Source organism: Mytilus californianus, unplaced genomic scaffold, assembly GCF_021869535.1.
Source record: "Mytilus californianus isolate M0D057914Y unplaced genomic scaffold, xbMytCali1.0.p SCAF_13, whole genome shotgun sequence".
NCBI classification, from domain to species: Eukaryota; Metazoa; Mollusca; class Bivalvia; order Mytilida; family Mytilidae; genus Mytilus; species Mytilus californianus.
The window spans coordinates 32,481,016-32,504,538 of NW_026262615.1; the positions used below are offsets into that span (position 1 = coordinate 32,481,016).

A 23,523-nucleotide genomic window follows, 5' to 3' on the forward strand; every position below is an offset into this window, starting at 1 on the left:
GAAAACGGGCCACGATCGGTTTCCGGTTCCATCAACGTGTTTGTTGATTTGTTCAGCTTCACTATTCCCAACTTGCATCTAGATATTATTACTACAGAGGAAAATAAGTGAAAAAAAAACACCAAAATGATTGTTCTTGGTAAGTGCTTCACGGATCTTAGGGCAAAATAGCTTATGACACCTTATATTATTTTTTTTTAACGTCGACATCATAAAAATTTTTGTACTTTTTTTTTAACTTCGATTTGTCACAACTCACAAGTTGTCAAACTACATGTATTTGTAGTTTTTATCTTTTTGTGTTCGTTTTCTATCAAGAAGTTACTTATCGAATACTGAATGAAGGCTTTTAAGCGCACAGCAAATTAGTTTGTGATATTAAATAATGAAGTAATTATAGAACTAATCCAAGAATATTCAATTTCAAATGGAAAAAAGTCACTCAGGCTACGATTACTCGCAAAGAGTAACTATAAGAAATAATTATTATTTCCAAGACTAATGGTTGAAACATATTTCCAGACAGGGCCCCGACTTCATACGGAAATTGCAGCCATGCAGGTAGTCCAAATAATTATGACATCTTGAAAGGCTATTATATTGTTTTCTTTGACGCCTTATATACCATGCAGGTAACAATTATATCATGCAGTTATTGTTACCTGCTAAAATTTAATCAGACAGACTTTGATCTAAAAAAAATGTTTGATTTTCGAGCAACCTGTGTAATGAATTTAAAAGATTAAATTATGATGTAAAAAACATTAACATAAGAAATTTTCAGATGTATTGACCAATGGCAATGTGACATTCACTTTTGCCTAAGTCAATGTAAGATTTGTAAGTGGGTTGATTAAAAACATCTCGCTATAGACAACTTTCGAATTTGTGGACTTTTCTGTAAATGTCACAATTTATTATTGCTATCTTCAATAAATAATTTCAATTCATATAAATTTTTTTCAAATATGTAAAACAACATAAAAAAAATGAAGACAGTACAAACACCCGATGTTACATAAAAAATGACATAATTTGCAAATGTAAAATTTTGCAGGTAACAATAAAAAATTATAAAATTGGGTCCCTGTCTGGAGACACATTTCGGTAATTAGTCTCGGAAGTAACAATTATTTCTTATTGTTACTTTTAGCAGGTTATCGTAGCCAGTGCCTATAGAAAAATATTTAACCAGTGACCAAACAACACAGGAATTCATGAATGCATGTAGCTCATGAGTTAATTATCAGTGTTTTTCAGTCAGGTGTTGTCAGAGTGTTGAATATTTTTCGATATTTGAATTCTTGGATTAGTTATTCTTTTTATTACCTTGACCATGGCAGAGCTCCAGATAAGAATTCACAAATTGGGGTTTTTACCCACCATTTTTTTATGTAATTGGGTGATAAAGTTTTTTAATTGCATTATCAATTCCAATTCACCCCTCAAGCAAATATCAAATTGGGTTTTTCACCACCAAGCTCCTTAATGTATTGGGTTTTTTCATCAACACAATATTGAATATTTAGGCATGTTATAATCACATTATATCAACCCCAGATGTGTTTCCATCTTAAATGTGTTTCTTTCTTTGTATATGTGCTTAGCTGTTTTATTTGGTTTATTCACTGACGAGCAATTGTACGTTTAATTTGTGTCCCGTTTTAAACGTTCTGTCAGTTTTGTATTTTCTCAAAACTTATGTAAACTGCAGCTGGTGTCACTAGTTGGACAGTAACTAATTGCCTTTCTAGATCCCATATGATCACCCTACAGTTTATAGTTGAGGTAGGTTTTGCTAAGTGTTTAGATTTTTATGTAATATATGTGAAATTTAGGTGCTGTAAGAAAGTTTTGCCAGTCCTTTCACCTATTTGCCAGATCTACTTTTTAATTAAAATAAAAAGTAGTTCACCAGATTTAAGATATACCCCAAAACCTTGAGATTTATAGGGTGGTTTAATGATGGAGACCACATTTTACAAATTTACAAATAATTCTGCAACATCAAGTAAATAAATGACAATGTTATACTGCACTTGCCAATAAGACAACTATCTTAAGCATCCAGAACAATTAAGACCAAAACAAAGAAAGTGTCAAGATGCATAAGTTGACGTAAAAAACGGATATGTGTATTCATTCATCAACTCAAATGAGAAAAAAAACTAAGATATAAACTGTTTTTGTTTAATTCAATTTACATAAATCTGGATTAAGTTGTCCCTTTTCAGAACTTTTGGTTTCCGATGCTTTCCAACTACATATCATGTCATAATTGATTTGGCCTTTCACTTTTTCCAACTGATTTCGTTTTTGATGAAACCCCGTGTTTATCGTTCTATAGCAATGTTCTCGTTAAGGTACGCAAACACGCCCGTGCGTTCAATGGACGCTTCCTAAAATCACTAGCTGAGTCTTGTTATCATCATAACTTTCCCTCAGCTATCAAAAAGAAGCCGAAAACATGCTTCTATTCAATATTTTTATTGGACATTTACTTTCGTTTTAATTCATTGTATGTTATGATAAATCCCGAGCAATTCGAAAAAATATGACAGCATGTCACACGCTAATTGGATAAACGCTGAGAAGATCGAAATGTTTTCATAAACACGTGTACCTTTTGAGCAACGGAAAATTCCAACAGGGACCCATTACAGCTACTTGATGCAGGGCTCTATTTTAAGAACAAAAGGACAGTTCCAATTATAAATATTATAAAAATAGATTTACGCGACGACTGTAATCAGATAAGGGTAAATAACGCAAACGATAGCGAATAAAAGAGTTAAGAACTCATGGTTTTGGCATATTATTGGGTTTTCCTTTGAATTAATTGGGTTATTGAACCCTGCAATGGGCAAATGCATTGGGTTTTTAATTATTTGTATTGCGTGATCACGCAAATACGCAGCTTATCTGGAGCTCTGCCATGGGCTTTTTTAATGGAAATAAAGAAAATAAATGACAGACAGTGAGGAACTATATCATATCTTTTTCTACTCATTCTCAATTGCAGGGTCCGACACTTACGGTTGTCCGATTGCCCGGGGCAAATTAATGTTGTATTCGGACAAGTAAAAACATCATCTTGGTTGTCCGATTGGGCAAGTGAAAAAAAAGTGTTATATGATTAAAATTTCACAAAATCAATAATGTCTGTTGTTTTGTCCAAAGATTACTCAGTGATAACACCGCACGGTCGAGTAAAGTGGTCTTAACCCCCCTTCAATGCGTATATTTCGTCATTTGTTCGCACTGAATTCCCCATTTTACCAAAAATAGATCACGTTTAAAAATATTAGCCAATCAGGCGGCCGCGGCGTTGCTTCATCATTATCGTTATCAATCGGGACACCACTCGGGCGTTTCCTACGCACGTGTTATTCCCACTGACCAATGGAAAGCGGAGGTCTATTTTCGTTGTTCTAACTTTAGAATTTGACATCGGATGTGTATTTCCCTAAGATGAAAAACATAAAAGCTTGAAAGAGAAAATGAAATTAAACTTTAACAAATTTCTCAGTTTATCAAGAAGGGTTTTTTGAAATGGCATTTCTTAGATAAATTATTATGAAATGAGTATCTCTATGTAAATGATCCAATTCCCGTATATTCGTCGATCTTTTCCTTCCCTCCTCGGCTCATAAATGCATGCCTCATAGTATCTCAGTGGTCAAGTCTAGTTGCTGCCATCATGGCACAACAATCAACCCTGGCAAGTTTTTTCAGTGGAATTCCTCAAAAAAAGAAATCTGACTCCCAGCTGTCTGCATGTATTACATTACAACCACAAAAATAGCATGTAAAAGTTTGGGCATGTAGATTTCACTTTCGGACAAGTAAAAGTAATAGGGCACTTGCCCAACTGGACAAGTTGGTATAAAAGTAAATGTCGAACCCTGAATTGTATCGATGCAATGACATCGACAATGTCTTGACACCACCCATTGTTGTATGATGTCAGAGGAGTGAAATTATAGGTTTTAATATATCACTGGGAATTCATAATAATTCATTGCAACCAATGTAATAAGTTTTATAACAGTGCATAAAAAAAAGATACAATAGGATTTCATTGAAAATATTGAAAAGTTTTGTTTGTCATGTTTGTCATAATTATCGTAGGCAAAGAAATAATAAAAAAAAATATACGTGTGATTATGGTACACTGATGGAACCTACATTTTTAGAGCTGAACCTAGAGGTGACAGTATTTTGTTTTGGACAACTTAACTAAGGCCATGCACAAAAGGTTGTTGGTTTCTTCTATTAAACCCTGCCAGGTCAATTCTTTTAACAGATAAACAAAAAATGAAAGAGTCTCTTTTAAGACAAATATCATTGATGCCTTATATAATTAATTGTCTGATAATTTCTTAAACTAATGTTTCATTTATCTATTATCATTCTTAAAGTTTAAATGGCTTATCTCAAAATAAAGATTAAGATGTAATGCTAAACAAGGTTTTTTTTTCCCTGTTGATGGTTTAGGCAAAATTCTCCGTAGAGTGAAACTGCATATGCCTTGTTTGATTTGATAACATAACCGTCATCAAGGGCATTATAATTGGCATCAGTAAGCTCGATGGAGTCAAAAAAGATTGTTTGTTATGACTGTGAATAAAGTTATGTTTTAACATGTTGAAAGGGAAGTGGATTATTCTCTAAAAACATTTCACACAGATAGTTTTTGGTTGGATCTCTGAAAGGTTAATAACAGGATCTCCATTTTTCACATGTCAAACCCTGTTATGATAGAATATAGATGCAATGACTTGTTTAACATGTTTAACACTGCCAAATCTTTTGCGCCTGTCCCAAGTCATGAACTTCAAGCCTTTGTTTGTCTTTATTTTGGTTCATTTATATGTTTCGGAGTTTAGTGTGGCGTCCTGAACTAGTATACATTATTGTTAAGAGGCTAGCTGAAGCCCAACTCTGGATGCATGATTTTCTTGCTTGGTTGAAGACCCATTGGTGGCCTTGGGCTATTTTCTGCTCTTTGTTCAGGTTGTTGTCACATTCCCCATTTTTATTCTGAATTCTATTTGTATACAATACGTAAATCTGTAATAAAGTTATTTTTCTTTGCAGTTTTGGCAGCCTTGTGTGCTGGTGCAACAGCCTTCTACTCCAGTGGAGATGGAGTTGTAGATCTTACCCCATCAAATTTTGACAGAGAAGTTGTTGGCAGTGATGCTTTGTGGATTGTTGAGTTCTATGCTCCATGGTAAGTATACCATGTAAACTGATCAATACAAACTTTTACAGAACGGAAACAAAATGTGAACTAAAAAGTCACTTGTCATGCTTGTCCTTTTTGTGATTTTTTTAGTTAGAATTCCATTACATGTATAGTATTTTTATACTTCAAAGAGTCGAAATTTTTCTCCAATAAGCTAGCCTTTTCAATTTCAGGCCTCATTGGTTTAAAGGAAAGTCTTAAAATTGAGAATGGAAATGTATAGTTTGTGGGTTTTTGAAATGATATTGTCAGACTGCTCAGATCAGTTTAAATTTATGCTTTTCAGGTATCTGATAATAAGTTTTAGTTTTCATGAATCACAAAAGATTCTGTATATTTGTTTTATGTTGTTATTGGTCTGGTGTCTCCATAAACAGTCGTCCTGAATATGCATGAAATATTTGCCACTGGACATTAAGCAACCAACAATCAATCAATCAATCTCCATAAACAGTGTTAGAGAATAGTAATATGAGAAATATATCATATACTGAATTACAAGACTGTTGTTTTAACATTTACATATTTTTACCTGTACAGGTGTGGACATTGTCAATCTTTAACACCTGAATGGAAAAAAGCAGCCAAAGCACTCCAGGTAAGAGGATGATGTAACATACAATATATTAATGATACATGTAGTTTATTAATTTTCATTGGTTTTAAAGTTCAAGGTCAATACCATACTATGTATTCTTTGTTTCGTAATATTTGTACATGATACATTTTTTTAAGGTCTTTTCTTTAAATTAAGTACAAGTTCGTTATGTCAGTCTTCAAGATAAAGTCAGTGGTGATCCTTACAGTTGCTGGTAGTGAAGACTGCTGTGTGTTAGTTTATAAAGTGGCCCTATACATGTTAGATTTATTTTCAGTTTCTGAATCTGACTTTTGTTCTTAATTTTTCAGGGTGTTGTTAAAGTAGGAGCCGTGAATGCAGATGACCATAGAGATCTTGGAGGAAGATTTAGTGTTCAGGGCTTTCCTACCATTAAAATATTTGGACTTAACAAAAATAAGCCTGAAGATTATCAAGGTTAGTGTTTCTTACACTCAGAAATGAATCACACATTAACTATGTTTGCTGTAACACCAACATTAATATAATTGATTACTGTAAATTCAGAAATTCGTTTCAAGTTCCTCTGACTTTTCCCATTTAATAACATTACCAAATTACCATCTTTTCATTTTCTTATTTCATTAAAAACATCATGAACTTCATCACAGCAAAATCTGGTTAAAAACTTCTTATTTCTCAAATGATTCTGACAGTGAAACTATTTCTATACAAAATATTAAAAATCATTAGAACTTCTGTTTCCACCTAATTTTGAAATGCTTACACCCAAAATCAAATGCATAGACACATACATTTTGTTGTAGCTTAATACTACATGTATGTATTGAGCACAGGTATTTCATATACAAGATTAACTGTTTCTTAAACTTAAGACTAGTGAACTTTCTTAATCATGTTAATGAAATCAGTGTTTCTATTGAGTAGAAAATGTAATTGGAAGAACCAAGCAATGATAAAAACTTATGATTTAATCATGTTAATTTTTGCTTGTTATATTTGATTGCAAAACAAATAGTTAAATCATGAAAATTAATTGTATGATAGCTAATCATGGCTAAAGGCTTTAACCATAAATGTACATATCTTATTCCACTACTTATTCTACAATTTAATGGAAGGATTGCAGATTGTTTACATGTTGTTCAGTTGATGATACAGGAGGGTCTGGATGGGGGTCCTTCATTTCTTTATTCTTTAGCTGTTTTAGATAATTTTTTCTGTATTATTTATTTATTTTGACCCTTATTCTCAATTCTTTATATATTTCAGCACCCCATTATTCTCTGTTCTTTATATATTTCAGCACCCCTCTATTCTTTATTATGTAAGCCTATTTTTCTCTATTCTGTAAACTCCAACCAGACCCTCATACAGGAATTGATACTCATCGGGATCTTTAACCATGTAAAAGAATGACTGGTACTTTTTATCACAAAACCTTGGTTTAAATTCTCTGCTTGAAATGTTTTTATCTAGTTACAAGAAAAACTTGTAGATCCTTTATCAGTCAGGGGAGTTACTTGTACAAGTGATTTTTAAAATCACTTATTTGCGTGATTTTTTATTTTTGCATAGAAACATAGCGATCGGTAAATAAAATTGAAAATTTGAATTTCCCGCAATTTGTAGCTCGTTGTAATCTCGCGAGATTTTGCGGAAACCACGTGGTTTTCCAAAGATATGGTGGGAAAATACTGTAAACATTGACAAGATAAGGAGTTTACAAAAATTGATTGAAAATGACTAAAAATAGCCTCGAAATATTAATAGTCTGGGGATTTTATAAGATTTTTGCTGATACTGTGAATATTTTTCCGATAAACTTCAACATTTAAACTACGTTTTGACGTTGAAAAATTTACGTACTCTCGATTGAAATTCAAGTACTCGCGTGGTCAGAAATTTGGACCTTCTGAAGATTGGAAATCACGCCAATGAGTGATATTTTTTATTCAGGTACAAAAGATCATTTCAGCAAGTGATTTTTGGGAATGGTATTAACTTAAAGGGGATTAACTCCTGACGACTTAAAAAGTTTAAATAATTTCCCCGTGCATGTTTGTCAGAATGTCAGAAAATAATTTTGGCACGATAAAATAAATATGAAATCATTGTGCGTTTTCTTTTTTTATTATAATTTCACACTGCAAACGGAAATATTAAATATTTATTTGATAAATACAGACTTAATAAAGCAGATCTTTTTTTACCAAACTTCGTAACAACTAACATGCAAAGATAATTTTTTTTTGCCAGAAATGGTAAACAAATAACTTGCATATTTATCTCCAAGTGTATTTTTTATAGTTTATTACATTTGTACATGCAGTTGTATAAATTGTGCATATCATGTACTATGTGTTTCAGGAAAATAAACAGATAAACAGTTGCATATATAGACTATGTGATTAACCATTACTGCATTAGGCATTAAATGTTCTATCACATTATCATGCATATTTCATATTTGTTGTTTTTATAAGTCCCCTAACTACTGACAAAGTCGAAGGGGACTTTAGGTTTGCACTCCGTCCGTCTGTCTGTCCATCCGTCAGTCTGACAAATCAGTTTTCCACACTTTTTTTCTTCATGCTTGAAGATATTGATTTGATATTTGGTATATAGTTTTATTATGACAAGTTTCAGATCAAGTTTTCATATTGTTCCGGTCTGATGATTTTGTGCAGAGTTATGGTCCTTGAACTTAGAAATTTCACTCAAAAAATCAGGTTGCCACACTTTTTTCGGTCAAGCTTGAAGATATTGATTTGATAATTGGTATATAGTTTTATCCTGACAAGTCACAGATAAGTTTGAATTTTGTTCCAATCTGAAGATTTCGTGCAGAGTTATGGTCCTCGGACTTGGAAAATTCACTCAAATAATCAGTTTTCCTCACTTTGTTTCGTCATGCTTGAAGATATTGATTTGATAATTGTTATATAGTTTTATCATGACAAGTTACAGATCAAGTTAGCATTTTGTTCCAGTACAATGATTTTTTAACGGGTAGGGGACTATATATTGCCATGCAATACTCCCAGAATGCTTGTTGATCTAACAATCTAACATTCAGATTTATGCATGTTATATGAAATTATTAAAAATCACTGTGCAGTAAGATCATTTGTACCATCATAGAAATCACTCTGTGCAGTGATTTAAAATCATTTGTACAAGTGATTTATATTATTAAATGTAAATCACTCTGTGCAGTGATTTAAAATCATTTGTACAAGTGATTTACATTGTTATTTATCCTGGTCTTATGGGTTTTTTGTCGAGCCTGCGACTTTTGTTGCAGAAAGTTCGACATAGGGATAGTGATCAGTAGGCGGCGGCGTTAGCTAACTTCTTAAAAGCTTTATATTTTAGAAGCTGGAAGACCTGGATGCTTCATACTTTGTATATAGATGCCTTATGTTACGATGTTTCCATCTGTCACATGTCCATTGTCCTTGACCTCATTTTCATGGTTCAGTGACTACTTGAAAAAAAAGTAAAGATTTTTTGTGAAGTTAATTTCTCTCTTATTATGAGTAATAGAATAACTATATTTGGTATGTGCGTAGCTTGCAAGGTCCTCATGCCCGTCAGACAGTTTTCACTTGACCTCAACCTCATTTCATGGATCAGTGAACAAGGTTAAGTTTTGGTGGTCAAGTCTATATCTCGGATACTATAAGCAATAGGTCTAGTATATTCGGTATATGGAAGGACTGTAAGGTGTACATGTCCAACTGGCAGATGCCATCTGACCTTGACCTCATTTTCACGGTTCATTACTTAGTATTAAGTTTTTGTGTTTTGGTCTGTTTTTCTTAAACTATAAGCAATAGGTCAACTATACTTGTTGTATGGAAGAATTGTAAGCTGTACATGTCTGCCTGGCATGGTTCATATCATACAACTCATGTTCTCCAGCTGAGCCTAGCAATATTCAAGGTAATTTATACACTGTCCAACATTGCCCTTAAAATCTGGGTTATAACCTAAAGTGCCCTTTCAGACAACTAGCACCCTTCTGCCCTGAGATTCAAGCTAGAACACTGATATGACATTGACCTCATTTTCATGGTTCATTGGTCAATGTTTAGTTTTCTTGATTAAGTCTGTTTCTTAGAAACTATAAGCAATAGGTCAACTATATTTAGTGTATTGAATGATTGTAAGGTGTAAATGTATTTCTTGTTTGGTTTATATGACCTTGGCCTCATTTTATTGGATCATGTTAAGTTTATGTGATAGTTGTAGTTAAGCTTTATATTTGTGACTATCAACATGATATCAATGATTAGTAAAGAAGGCGAGACATTTCAGCGTTTGCACCCTTGTCTTACTATTAAGAAAGCATTTTAACATCACAATGTCCATTAAAAAAGCATGCATATATAGTACAAATTCATATGAGGTAAGAAAACATATGATCTCACCATAATGAAAATCACTGTGTAGTGATTTGAAATCATTTAATTTGTACAAGTGACTTATATTATTTAATGTAAATCACTCTGTGCAGTGATCAGATTTGAAATCATTTGTACAAGTGATTTACATTATTATTTATCCTGGACTGCGTGGTCTTATGGGTTTTCTTAACTATTATAACAGGTTGGGAACAACCCCCAAATGAGGGATATCCCTTTAATGAGGGACTGTCCCTCAGACAAGGGGTCATTTTACTGTTGTAAAACGTAAAACTTATATTTTTTAACTTAAAAACAGTTTATCCCAAACTTTGACTGACCAACAAAATGTCAGACAAAAAGTCATTCGGTCAGACAGAAATTTTCAGATTTTTTTAGTTGAAAATATAGACGAAAAGGTCAAATTTCTTTTTCAGTCAGACAAACTCTAAAACTGTTTGGCATAGACTGTTAAAAGGGAAAAAATTATTATACATGTATTTCATAATTTTGAACAACTTTTCTAAAAGACGGGTACACTTATTTTTAATAATAAAGAAGATATACATGTAAGTCCAGAAATATTACAAAATTCTTGGACATGTTTTGACCATTTAATACAAGATAGATTTACAGTTCTTTGGGAAAAGTTTCTTCAAATAATATAAATATTTGCTCATTTGCACATGTATACCCTGTGATGCGTTTTCAGATTCATCACTCAACAACTAAAGTTACTTCCTGTTTACCGAACACTTGTATCGTTTTACACATGATAGCCAAGTTTTGGACGATCAATGCATTTGAATGAGAAAATATGGTTTTACACCCCTTATACATTAGTTGGTAAATATCACCATGATCACTGACAAGTTCAATAAATAAATTGGGTCAATTGGCTATAAATACCTTGTGTGCTATAAATATTTCTTATCAATTAAAACATTCAAGGCGTAACAATAATCACAAATACTACAAAATATTCTTGTCAAAAGTTGTTTTATATATATTATCTCCTTCTGGCGTCAACACTTTGTGGTGTAATTGTCAGGAAAACCTTTCATGTGCACTCAAATACCCCCTCCCCCCAAACCAATACACTTAAAAAGCATTTGTGCATCATCATCATAATGATCAAGTTGATCTGTGGCATTTTGAAGCTAAAGTAAAAAAAATCACTGGTTGAAGTGATGCACGTAGAAAAATTAATTAAAATCACTCTACACAGTGATTAAGATTCAAATTCACTACATTAGTTAAAGTTATTATAACTAAACAACTAAACATACTAAAAAAAACGATTGTGAAAATTTGAGATATTTGTACTTTTGTCCCCCCCCCCCCCCCCCCCCAAAAAAAAAAAACCAACAGTTTCCTTCAAGCTACACCTATTTTCAAATTTATTGAAATAAAGAACACATCATGCACATTAAAGAAAAAAAATACATTTGAAAATACTTGTAGTAGTACAATGTAGCTAATACTTGTAATAGATATAAAAAAGAAGATGTGGTATGATTGTCAATGAGACAACTCTCCACAAGAGATCAAATGACACAGAAATTAACAACTACAGGTCACTGTATGGCCTTCAACAATGAGCAAAGCCCATACCGCATAGTCAGCTATAAAAGGCCCCGAAATAGAAATGTAAAACAATTCAAACGAGAAAACTAACGACCTAATTTAAATTTAGACCTGGCCTAACATTAATTTGCTAGTTTGTCTGACCTTTCAAATAAGTGAGCAAAAAAAAAATAAAAAAGAAAGCATAGCACCCTCCCTTTTTTCAATTGATAAATGGTTTGGCAGTTATCGTGTTTTTGCCCTATGAAATATTCTTAAAAAATTATAGATTTGATCTGATTGATAATTTTTTTGTAATCAATGAAAAGATGTTACTTTAGTAAGTCAGTTTTTGAAGGTAATTTGAAATTAATTTAAGGATCCTGACCAGGGACATGACAATGTGAGAGGAATAAACATTTTTTTAGAATTGAACCCTGCTTTCATCCATGTATAATGCCAGGTAAATATGGAAACGAGTTCATGTAACCTTTTTACAGATAAATTTTAATCGCAATTTGAAATGATTTGGGTTTCAAGCACCTGGATAAATCAATTTTTTCTTCATGAATGATCTTGTGCTGGACAGTCAGGACCCCTTGCTGAACCAGATTACAACAAAAATGTTATCTGAATTTAAATTTATAGAAATAGTTATATTCTGACAAAAAGATTCAAATTACCTTAGGGACTGCAAAATTTGACAACTTTTATGACCTCTGCATTCTGTTTCAACCCTTACAAAGACTAAAATCTGCAACAGAGTTCAATCATTGATGATTAGTCCTGGTCATTAAATAAAGATTAATATTCTGGTACTGGGTTTCAAATAGGGGAGGGGTTTCTAATTGGAAATCACTTCTACCAGTGTTCTGTTGAAATCACTCTGAACAGTAAATAAAAGTCACTCAAGTCATCCCCCCTTTTTAGCTGACTGAGGCCGTAAGTGCCCTATGTGAGCTTATGTCATCACTTGGCGTCTGTCGTCATAAACTATTTCAAAAACTTATCCGCTGAAACTACTATGCCAAATACCTTCAAACTTTAAATGAATGTTCATTAGGGTATCTAGTTTAAAAATTGTATCCGAAGTTTTGATCCACCAACAAACATGGCCACCAATTCATTAAAGAACATTTAAATGGTATTTTTAAGCCACTCATTATTAATATATATTGAAAAGCAAAAATAATCATTGATGAAAGATTAAAGCAAAAAATAACAGGTAGGTGATTCAGGCTCTTGAGAGCCTCTTGTTTATTAAGATTCAATTGCTGTTGCACACATTTTGTTTCAGCCCTCTGAAATTATACAATTTACAACAGATTTGATTTGATTGATAAATATAGTTTTTTTTTATTTTGAATTAAAAAAAAACATATCTGTTTTTCACCATAGAAGTTAATTGGAAATACTGCTGGTATCAGAGATAAACACACATTTTAATTCACAGTGATTTTAAGTCATTTGTACAAGTGATTAACATTCTAATTGAATGAAAATCACTCTGTGCTGTGATTTAAAATCATTTGTACCAGTGATTTACATTATTTCAAAATGTATGTGATGAAAGACACCCTTTGAAGTGTTTTATTTTTATTTATACCAGTGATCAATACTATTTTTTTAATGAATGATTATATTCCATTAACTTCACTACATATTATAATTATGACCAGAAAATCTTATTTATTACTGTTTGAGTCTTTAGTTTTCTACAAATGTATGTAAAAATGTTTGTGATTTTTTTTGGTCATATATATATATATAGCATTTTCAGTTTATGAGTTTTTATTGTTCCTTTTTATGCCCCAGCTGTAGCGTAGGGGCATTAAGTTTTACCCTTGTCCATGTTGTCTGTACATCCCAAAATTGGTTTCCGTTCTCTAACTTAACTTTGCCTCAACCAAATGTAATGAACCTTATAGACAATGCTTATTACCGCCAAACTCAGCACGACTACAAATATGGTAGCATCAGTTTTACAGTTTGTGAGTTATGTCCCTTTATTACAGTATATGCAAGCAGTTTATTTGAAAGAACATTTGAACAGATTGCTACTAATCATTTCTAATGCTATTGTTTGTTCAGAAAATAAATTTTTCTCCTTACAAGTTAGTTTTTATTTATTTTCACCTTTTAAACAGGTGTCTTCTATTAGCTAATGTCAAAATGACCCCTGTTGTGATGTTGTCCTCTGAAAGAGGGAGATAACCCTGGTTTCTTATTGAAACTTTAATTTTCCAAACATAATAATCACTTGAATGAGTGATTTAAAAAAATATTTTTAATCACTGGTAGAAGTGATTTTTAAAAAGTAATGAAAGGGAATTAACTCTAGTTTTGTTGAAAAAATCACTTGAGAAAGTGATTTTAAAAATCACTTGTACAAGTAACTCCCCTGACTGTTTATCATGTTTATTAAAAATATGTATTCTGAAATTATATCTGTATGAACTCTGAATCATATCCTAGAATTTTTAATCCAGACTAAGATAAACTATGATTATAACATTTCAGGAGGTAGGACTGCTGATGCTATTATAAACACTGCCTTAAGCAAAGTACAATCAATGGTGAGAGACAGAATGCAGGGCAAGAGTGGAAGTGGTGGTGGGGGCAGTGGCGGTGGATCTCAGGTTAGTTATCATACAATGTCAAGGTCAGGTTGAAAGATGGGGTAGAATTTGACAGTTGTGAGGATCAAAGCATAAGGGTAAAAAATGTTGTTCTATTCTAAATACTGTAGACTTTGTGGTCCTAGTTTTAACAGGTATTTCTTTGTAGAGTCTACACCAGAATTCATTAGAACATACAAACTTGTCAAATAAATGTACATGCATACTTCAACGTTCTCCAAAGGGACTTATAGCACTATGGTAATATAATGCATTATAAATGTGGTGCTTAAATTTTAGAGGAGCAGTGCTATTTCAAGTCTATTTGAAAATGCTAGGGAGAACACAATTAAACTTCAAATTACATGAATTGGGTAAATACTGTAATTGAAAGTTTTTAAAAAATATTTTTTCTTATCCATACAGAAACCTGACCCAGGTGCAGTGATTGAATTAACAGACAGTAACTTTGAAGACTTGGTTATTAATGGTGATGACATGTGGCTTGTTGAATTCTTTGCTCCATGGTGTGGCCACTGTAAAAATTTGGCTCCACATTGGACACAGGCTGCCACACAACTTAAAGGGAAGATTAAAATGGGAACTCTTGATGCCACAGTCCACACAGTCATGGCTAACAGATATGGGGTAGGTATTTGTTTTATGGCTCACTTACCATAGATGGGGACATCTTTTGATTTAGGTATGTATGTCCGTCCTTTTCAGGTGTAAGTTGGTTGGTTAAAGTTTTAGTTTAAGGTACTGTACCATGACATTGAGGTCACATGGACCTGAACCTTAGTAGACATATATAAAAATAAAGAGATGTGGTATGATTGCCAAGTAGACAACTTTCCAACAGAGTTAAAATAAAGTGGTAGTAAGCAATTATATGCCTTCAACAATGAGAAAAATCCATACTGTGTAGTCTGCTATATATTAAAGGCCCACACATTCGATAAATGTGAAACAATTCAAACAAGAAAACTAACAGCCTAATTTATAACAAAACAATTTAGAAAAAACAAATATGACATGAACCATGCAACTACAACCAACATGTTATCTGATAGTATGTTCAAAATAATAATTTAATCAATGTTACCTGGTTACAGGTCTGAGGTTATTCTAAATGTTAATGTTATCAATGTTTCAGGTCTGAGTTTATTCTAAATGTTAATGTAATCAATGTTACAGGTCTGAGGTTATTCTAAATGTTAATGTAATCAATGTTACAGGTTAGAGGTTATCCAACAATTAAGATGTTTCCAGCTGGTAAAAAGTCTGAGAGTGATGCACAGGAGTATGATGGAGGAAGAACAGCTTCAGATATTGTAGCCTGGGTTAATGACAGATATACTGCTAACCTACCAGCACCAGAAATATATGAGGTAGGTACTTGCCATATTTAGAAACACTTACACATAGCAACTGATAAAGCAACTTAGCCTTTTCTTTATTATGTTATGTTGTACAAGTGCTTGTATCGAAATAATCTAAAGAAAACCCTTTTGCAAAGAAAAATTTGAGAAAGTAAGTGGTCAGAGGACACAGTTATCGTCGTTTGGTTTTTCGTTGTCTACAAATATAGTCCTTAGTGTGGACAGTGTATAACTTGCAAATTTTTTTCATACACTTTCCGAATTTATTTCTTTATATTTTATGCATGAAATATTAAGTAGGGGTATGGAAACTTATACAAAATACTTATTACTACAAAACTCAGATCAATAACAAATTTGGGTTGCGTCACTTTTACCGTTCTTCAGTTATGTCCCTATATAACTGTATATGATATGCAAGCGGGGGCATCATCTGTGTCCCATGGACACATTCCCCATTTATTTGAATTTGAATTTATTGTCTAAAAGAAATACACTACGAAATAACTGTGTTCTCAGGCCAAGTTACATGTAACACTCTCAAAAGTATCTATCCTGCCAAACGTGTCTGCCTTGCAGAAATGAGTCCTTTTTGCTCAAACATGTCCTTCAAATCACAAATAGGCCAAACGTGTCTTAACAATTTCTATCTGCTGCAGCATGTCCACTTTAAGACACCATAACATAACATCTCAAAAACTTGAAGCGCTTATAGTTCTCTATGACATCAATAATTTCTAAGGCAGTCATAAGGGACTTAATTGAAAACATCAGGGTTTTGCTGGAGTTAGACACAAAACAAAAATCAAAACAGCTATCCAAGGACATCAAAGCAGAATTACTAAACAACAAGAATAAAATTCAAAGTCATGAAAGTGGTGACCAAAAATTGAAGAGATGGTCAGAAAAGTCAGAAAGGATAATGAAAAATGCATACTGCACAATTGTATATTACAAGGAATCTGGACGCAGTGAAAATCTTTAATGTCAACCACAGAATATGCTAGACAAAAGAATAGATAATAGCCAAAATTATAAATACTTACAAAGTGTATTAATTGTGCAATTAGGAATATGCTTTCAACAATGAGCATTCACTTCACGATTGAAAAACAGAAATGATCAAGGAAATTTCTCAAAAATGTTTCTCACCAACATGGCCAAGTGCATTTGTTTATTGCTTGCCCCATTTCAATTTAATTCCTGGGGGTGAGCGCCTAATTTACTCATTGTGTTGAGAGTCAGACTTGCATTTAAATGTTTTATACGTTTGATACATAATTATCATCATGTGTTTTTTATTTTAATGCTTGTTGTTTCTTTCTTTGCAGATTACAACTCAAGACGTATTTGACAAGAATTGTCAAGAGAGCCAGCTTTGTGTTGTAGCAGTTCTCCCTCACATTTTAGACTGTCAGTCAGCCTGTAGAAACAAATACATAGCAACATTGAAAACTATGGGAGAAAAATATAAAAAGCAACAGTGGGGGTGAGTAAAAAGGGCAATAACTCTGTTAACTGTTAACTGTCTCGAGTAGAGAAATATGGTATCACACTTGCTGCAGTGGTAGAATCAATATATATATTTTAAAACCTCAGTTAGGAGAGGACGGAGAAACACAAAACAATACAATGTACATGTTAATGATTAAACAGATGGGAAACAAATGTGACATACAACAAGAAAAAGCAATATCACTAAAAATGTAACTTCTTTTTCTTCATTGTATGTCCTTCCAATCAGGAACACCAAGTAAAAAAAAATGTTTTAACTTGTATGAAAAGGTACACATACAAAACTGTAATATATTTCAGTATCAGGAAAATAGTTGGGAATTTAGATATATGAAAACTTTCTTATAAGCACAAAAAGCAGATTATGACTTCTTGTTTCAGATGGCTGTGGACTGAAGCTGCTGCACAACCCAATTTAGAAAAGACTTTAGGTATTGGTGGATTTGGTTATCCTGTATGTATAAGTTATTGTTTTTGTATGAAAATATAAAATTAAGGAATAACAGTACTGTAGTTGAAGAGTTGCCGCCATCAGTTGGCAATTTGATGGTCACAAATGCAATTTTACTGGCGACGCATATAGGGGAGACAGTATAACGGATATTTGCGACCTTCAAGGCAAAATTGACCGTGGCAACTCTTCAACTACAGTACTGTTATTCCTTTTCTAATGCATTTCAAAATTAAGAAATAATTCATGAAAGCCATAGATTTGTTGGAAATTTACACATGGCCTGGGCCATGATATTCGAATTTTAACCTGAGCGTTAGTGAGGGATAAAATTAACGAATATCACGGCCCAGGCCATGTGTAAATTTACAACAAATCTATGGCTTCCATGAATTATTTCTATTCTAATAGGACAAATACGGTCATTAAAAAACTGAAGCGATGGTGGGTATGCTGTGTGTGTGGCTGTTATTTTTTACTCCCTGTTAGATAAAGCTAAAACATTCTAATAAATATGTAGCTTGCATGAATTATTTTGTAAACAACCGCTAGAAAAAATGTGCTTAATTCTTTAAATTCTCAAACCCAACATTTGCCATTTTTAATTTACATGTTTTTCTCGTAAGCTACCGTCAAATCCAAAGTTGACATTTCGTAACTAAGGAGCCGCCATGTTGACTTGCTGAAATCAGTAAATATGCGAATAATGCAATAAAATAGAAAATAAAACAACACCTACCTCAAAAATCCGTTTTAATGTAATATTATACGAATTTCGATGGTTCACGTAACGGAAAAGCCTTCAGCTTTAGCGTTTTCATTTGTATGATGTCATGTTTTGAAATGACTTAAATGCGCCAAAAGCATTAATGGACTTTCGCGGAATTTTATTTTATTTTGATTTTGTAGATTTCTCCGAGCTCTTGTGCATTAATTCTTTTTGTTATGCATCCGAATAAGAATAAAAGTTCTGTAGTCTATTTTCAATTGCAATTTGTAAAACAATAAAATTCGGCACAGCGTTTGCCAATACATGTGGATTTACGAGGGAGGTATATTGTAACATCCATTATTATGTATATCTCTGAGTCTGCGCTAAGTATAGATATATCGAGAATTTTATCACGATGTTGTTTACAAAGCGAAAGAAGCACGTCATATTAGAATGAAGAAATATGTTAGTGCTTGAAAAAATGTATAAATTTGAAATAAGATAAAATTCCTCTAAACTTTGTGAATGATTTTGGCCCATAGACGTCATGGCTAAAAGTGACATCATATAAATGAGAAATTCCAAACCGAAGGTTATTCTGTTAATTCTACTATATATATTCAAATTTAGATAAAATCACATTAAAACAGCGTTTTTGAGGTATGCATTGTTTTATTTTAGCTAATATAATTGTAGTAATCGAACATTTGTTGATCCAAGTAATTCAAAATTGCATGTCACTCCTTAGTTACGACATGTTAACTGTGGATTTGATTATTAAAAAATTGTAAGATAAAAAATGTTTTTTAAAAAAAAAGATATGGGCAGATCCATAAAATCATACATGGGACCTAGGGAAGGAATATTAAATTTACAAACTTTGGGTCGGTGTTTTTGTATGGTGAGTGAAACAGAAGTTCTAAACTTGCCTCTATAGATATGGTTACCCCATTATCAAAGTGCCTTCCCATGTTTTATGGAACAAACCTTGGAATAAAAGGGAGATTTGAGGTCAGTATAATCAGGCAGAGTTTGGTTTACACATGGTTCGGTTTTAACAGGTTTCCATATGTTTGTTTTCAACAGTTTTGACTTGACTAGCTATCAACAATATTTGTTATATAATTCCAGGCAATGGCAGCTGTTAATTCAAGGAAGAAATTGTATGTTTTATTAAAAGGACCATTTACAGAAACTGGTATTAATGAATATTTAAGGTATGTAATATATACCCATCAATATAGAAACTTCAATAAATTATATATAATCATGCTTCATTGTATTGAATTTCAAAACAAATGATATGGTTAACATGGGTATATATACAGACTTGGTTCATAAGTGTTTCTCGTTTCTCGTTTTTTTATATAGATTAGACAGTTGGTTTTCCTGTTTGAATGGTTTTACACTAGTCATTTTTGGGGCCCTTTATAGCTTGCTGTTCAGTGTGAGCCATGGCTCTGTGTTGAAGACCGTACTGTGACCTATAATGGTTTACTTTTATAAATTTTGACTTGGATGGAGAGTTGTCTCATTGGCACTCATACCATATCTTCTTATATCTATTGACAGACTTATGAATAAATCTCAAAATGAACCATGTTTCACACATTTGTTTTCCCTGTAATTTGAATAAGAATGATTAAAATTATGCTGAAAGATATTTAAAAATCTATATTTTCTTATAATAAATTAAATGAGCAACAATTTACTTTTCTTTTATTGGACATTTCTAACACACAGTGAGCAATTCCAAAAGAAATATAGTCTTACATAAAGGTCATTTTGTAAAAAAATTATTTGGATTAGTGTGACCTGTCATAATATCTTTTAAACTAATTTGCTTATCCTTATCTGGACAGTCTAAGTGAGGTCCATCAAACTGGTCTTAAGTTTGCTACTTGTAGGAATTAATCCAAACACTTTTTCCAATCAAATTAAAATGTATAGCAGTAGTGAAAACAATTCTTAAGCTTTATTTTAAACAATGTTTTCCATTGTTGTATATCTATAAATATCTATAAATTTCAGGAGTTTATCATATGGTAAAGGATCAACAGAACCATTAAAAGATTTACCAAAAGTAGATAAAACAGAGCCTTGGGATGGCAAAGATGGACAGGTAAGATCCTACTTTTCACTCATATCCTTTTCAGACAGTGTTAGAATTAGTAAAATGAGATGCTGGACAGTTGTCAATGAGATAGAAGAGTTTTAAGCTTATTATGTACAAGCAGCTTCCTTGTGGATAATCTACAGAATGGAAGACTTTTAAAGACTGCAACATGAAATTGCAGGCAGCGCATATGAAAAAGAAGGAGTTCAAGAAGGGTCCAAAATGGCCCTAAGATTTTTGTTTTTTTATTTAGACCAAAATACTATAAAATACACCTCGCAATAGGTGTGATTTTACTTTTAGTTCAAAACGAAGTCTTTTGGCACATCACATTATAAATTACGGAGAAGTTACCATTTAATTATGCATAAGTTGTGTTGTAACTTCAGTGTTTGGTCGATTTTCTCATAGTAAATAACTGTTTTAAGCATAATTTACTTTTGCCGCAACACTTGATCCACAAAATGCATAAAATCATTGTATTTTGACAATATATCTAAAATGTGCTGACTTTGAAGCCCATAGTTATGAAGAAATTTGTTTTATCCAGCTTTAAGGCTTTTGAAATATATTCATTTAAGAACCAAATTATGGCTTTTCTGATATTTTATGATAAAGTTGAAATTCAAAGGTCATATATTTATTAATGCAAATTAAATGATGATTCATCTATTTGCAGTTACCAGTAGAAGATGATATAGACTTGTCTGATGTAGAATTGGACGATTTGAAGGATGAATTGTAATACAACGAACTGTAGACAGAGTTAATGTTAGTTTGCTCATTATGTTATGGAGGAGTTGATCATCAAACCATGTCAAAATTACTTTGTAATACTTAACAAATCAGTGGTTATTTAATTTTATTGGAGATATCTTAGTGGAAGCCATGACTATATTTTTAGTTGCTATTTGAAAAATATTAAAGGATGTGTCATCCAATTTAATTAAAAGCTACTGATTTTCAAAAAAGATTTGCTACATTTTTTATACTGGATTCTTTTACTCTTTGATTTGTTTGTATATTTTTTTTCAACCTCAAGCAATTTAAGATTTTTGTTAGAATAAGGTCAGTGTGACCTAGTTTTAAAGTCCAGTGTCTGTTTATTAGATTTGATTTTACAACCAAGGGTGAAAAAGTTGAAATTTTGCACTAAAAGTGTATTTTGAATTTATATTTTAGGGTACGATGAAATAATGTACTAATGAGAAAAAGGATTTGGCTTTTGTTATTTCATGAAATTGATTTTACTCATTGTTGAAGGCTTTCTGATGACCTGTAGTGGTTAACATCCTTGTTGTTGATATTTGTCTCCTTGACAAACACACATTCCACCTTATAGCTATAATGGACACATTTAATGTAAATTGATACAAAAAAATCAAATTGTTTGTTGTCCCACGTCCTGGAAGATCATGGAATTTTGATAAATGAATATTATTAAATATTTCTTTGAAGTAATTTTATTGTTAGCAATCTTGTAAAATGACTTATGTAACAAGGCAAGAATGGAACAAAAGAAGGTATCATTCAGGCAGACTTCATTGGCTGTTAAAAGTTATATAGTTGACCAATCAAGAAAATTTGAAACTCAGTCATCCTCCATTTTTTGTCATGAAATCCTGTTATGCAAGGTCATAATTGTGTTTAAAAGGAATACATGATGTTTTAATTGTTCATTGATATGTGTTTTGTTTTCTTATGTTGTACATGCAATCCAATTTTGTACCAAAAGAAAATGGGATATGAACATTTTACAATAACAAACATCTTAGAAAGCAAAAATCTTTCAGTTCTAAGCTGTTGTCTTCTATGAAAATTAAGCACAATTGGATTTTGTATATTCTAAGCTATTGTCTTCTGTGAAAATGAGGACAACTGTAAGGCCATGAAATTAATTTTTAGGTTAAAGTCTTCATTATTTTATTTGAGAAAAGACAGTGAATGGTTGATACCATCTTTATCCTCTATTAAAAAAACTTAATCCTAAAAAAGAAATATTGTGGATTCATAAATTGTCATGGAAGCCAATTTTCTTGAAATGAAGAAAAAAGGTATTCTCATGGTTCTAAAAAATTAAAAGAAATAAAAAAAAATCTAGATCCTCATGTTTATGTATTGAAATGCTGCATTTGGATACCCAGCACTGATCTTGTTGAAGACTAGAAACTCAAGAATTAGTTTTATTTGGTCTGAATTATATGATGATCATGTGGTAAATGTATGTGAATGATTATAGCACTTGTTATGGTGGATGTATGTGTGAATGATTTAAAGATATTAAATGTTGATAATGAAATATATGTTATGATTGTATGAATAAATAAATTATTTTTTAAAACAAGTCTTATTTTTTTATTTATATGTATTAGACATAACTTTGAAGATTTATGTACATTATTCAAAGGAAAGAAAAGCAGAAAAATATTAAATACAGAAAAAACACATATATCTCTGTAAAAGGGAGATAATTTATGTTATTGAGACAGCAGTCTTGCTTTTAATACTATGTAGAGAACGTTTTTTAATAGTTTGAGTGATTGCTGCTGAATGTTCAATGACGAATATCACATGCATAGTCAGAAAAAAAACATGCTAATGAGATATGTATATACCCTGCATTGTACCAGAAAGAACTGCCAGGGTAGAAGTGCTGCCAAACTGAGACACATTTTTCTGACTCAAATTCAATCAGTCTTTCTTTGTACCTCAAATTGCTTTAAGCAGGTTTCGTTTGCCCATCCAATTCTTGCTTTCTATTCTAGGTAATCCTTAAAATTCTCTGTAAAAAAAGCTTTTGAAAGTTTTCGACAGACTTGCATACACTAAAATAAAAGTTGACATGGGTTTTGGCAGATTCTGTTATACTTTGAGTTATGGGCCCTCATTACTAGTACTGGCAATATGCCACTTTCCATACAAA

General features: G+C 32.1%; 1 protein-coding gene across 1 annotated transcript; it reads left to right on the forward strand.

The window, feature by feature from the left end:
* Positions 1-22,944, forward strand: LOC127723521 (protein disulfide-isomerase A6 homolog). Its single transcript, XM_052230159.1, has 12 exons — positions 1-139; positions 5,101-5,236; positions 5,792-5,849; positions 6,161-6,287; positions 14,327-14,445; positions 14,851-15,072; positions 15,663-15,815; positions 17,138-17,295; positions 17,703-17,775; positions 19,616-19,701; positions 20,516-20,606; positions 21,280-22,944. The coding sequence occupies exons 1-12, from the start codon at positions 127-129 to the stop codon at positions 21,343-21,345; spliced, it is 1,302 nt and encodes a 433-aa protein (XP_052086119.1). The 5' UTR covers positions 1-126; the 3' UTR covers positions 21,346-22,944.
* Positions 22,945-23,523: the final 579 nt, after the last annotated feature.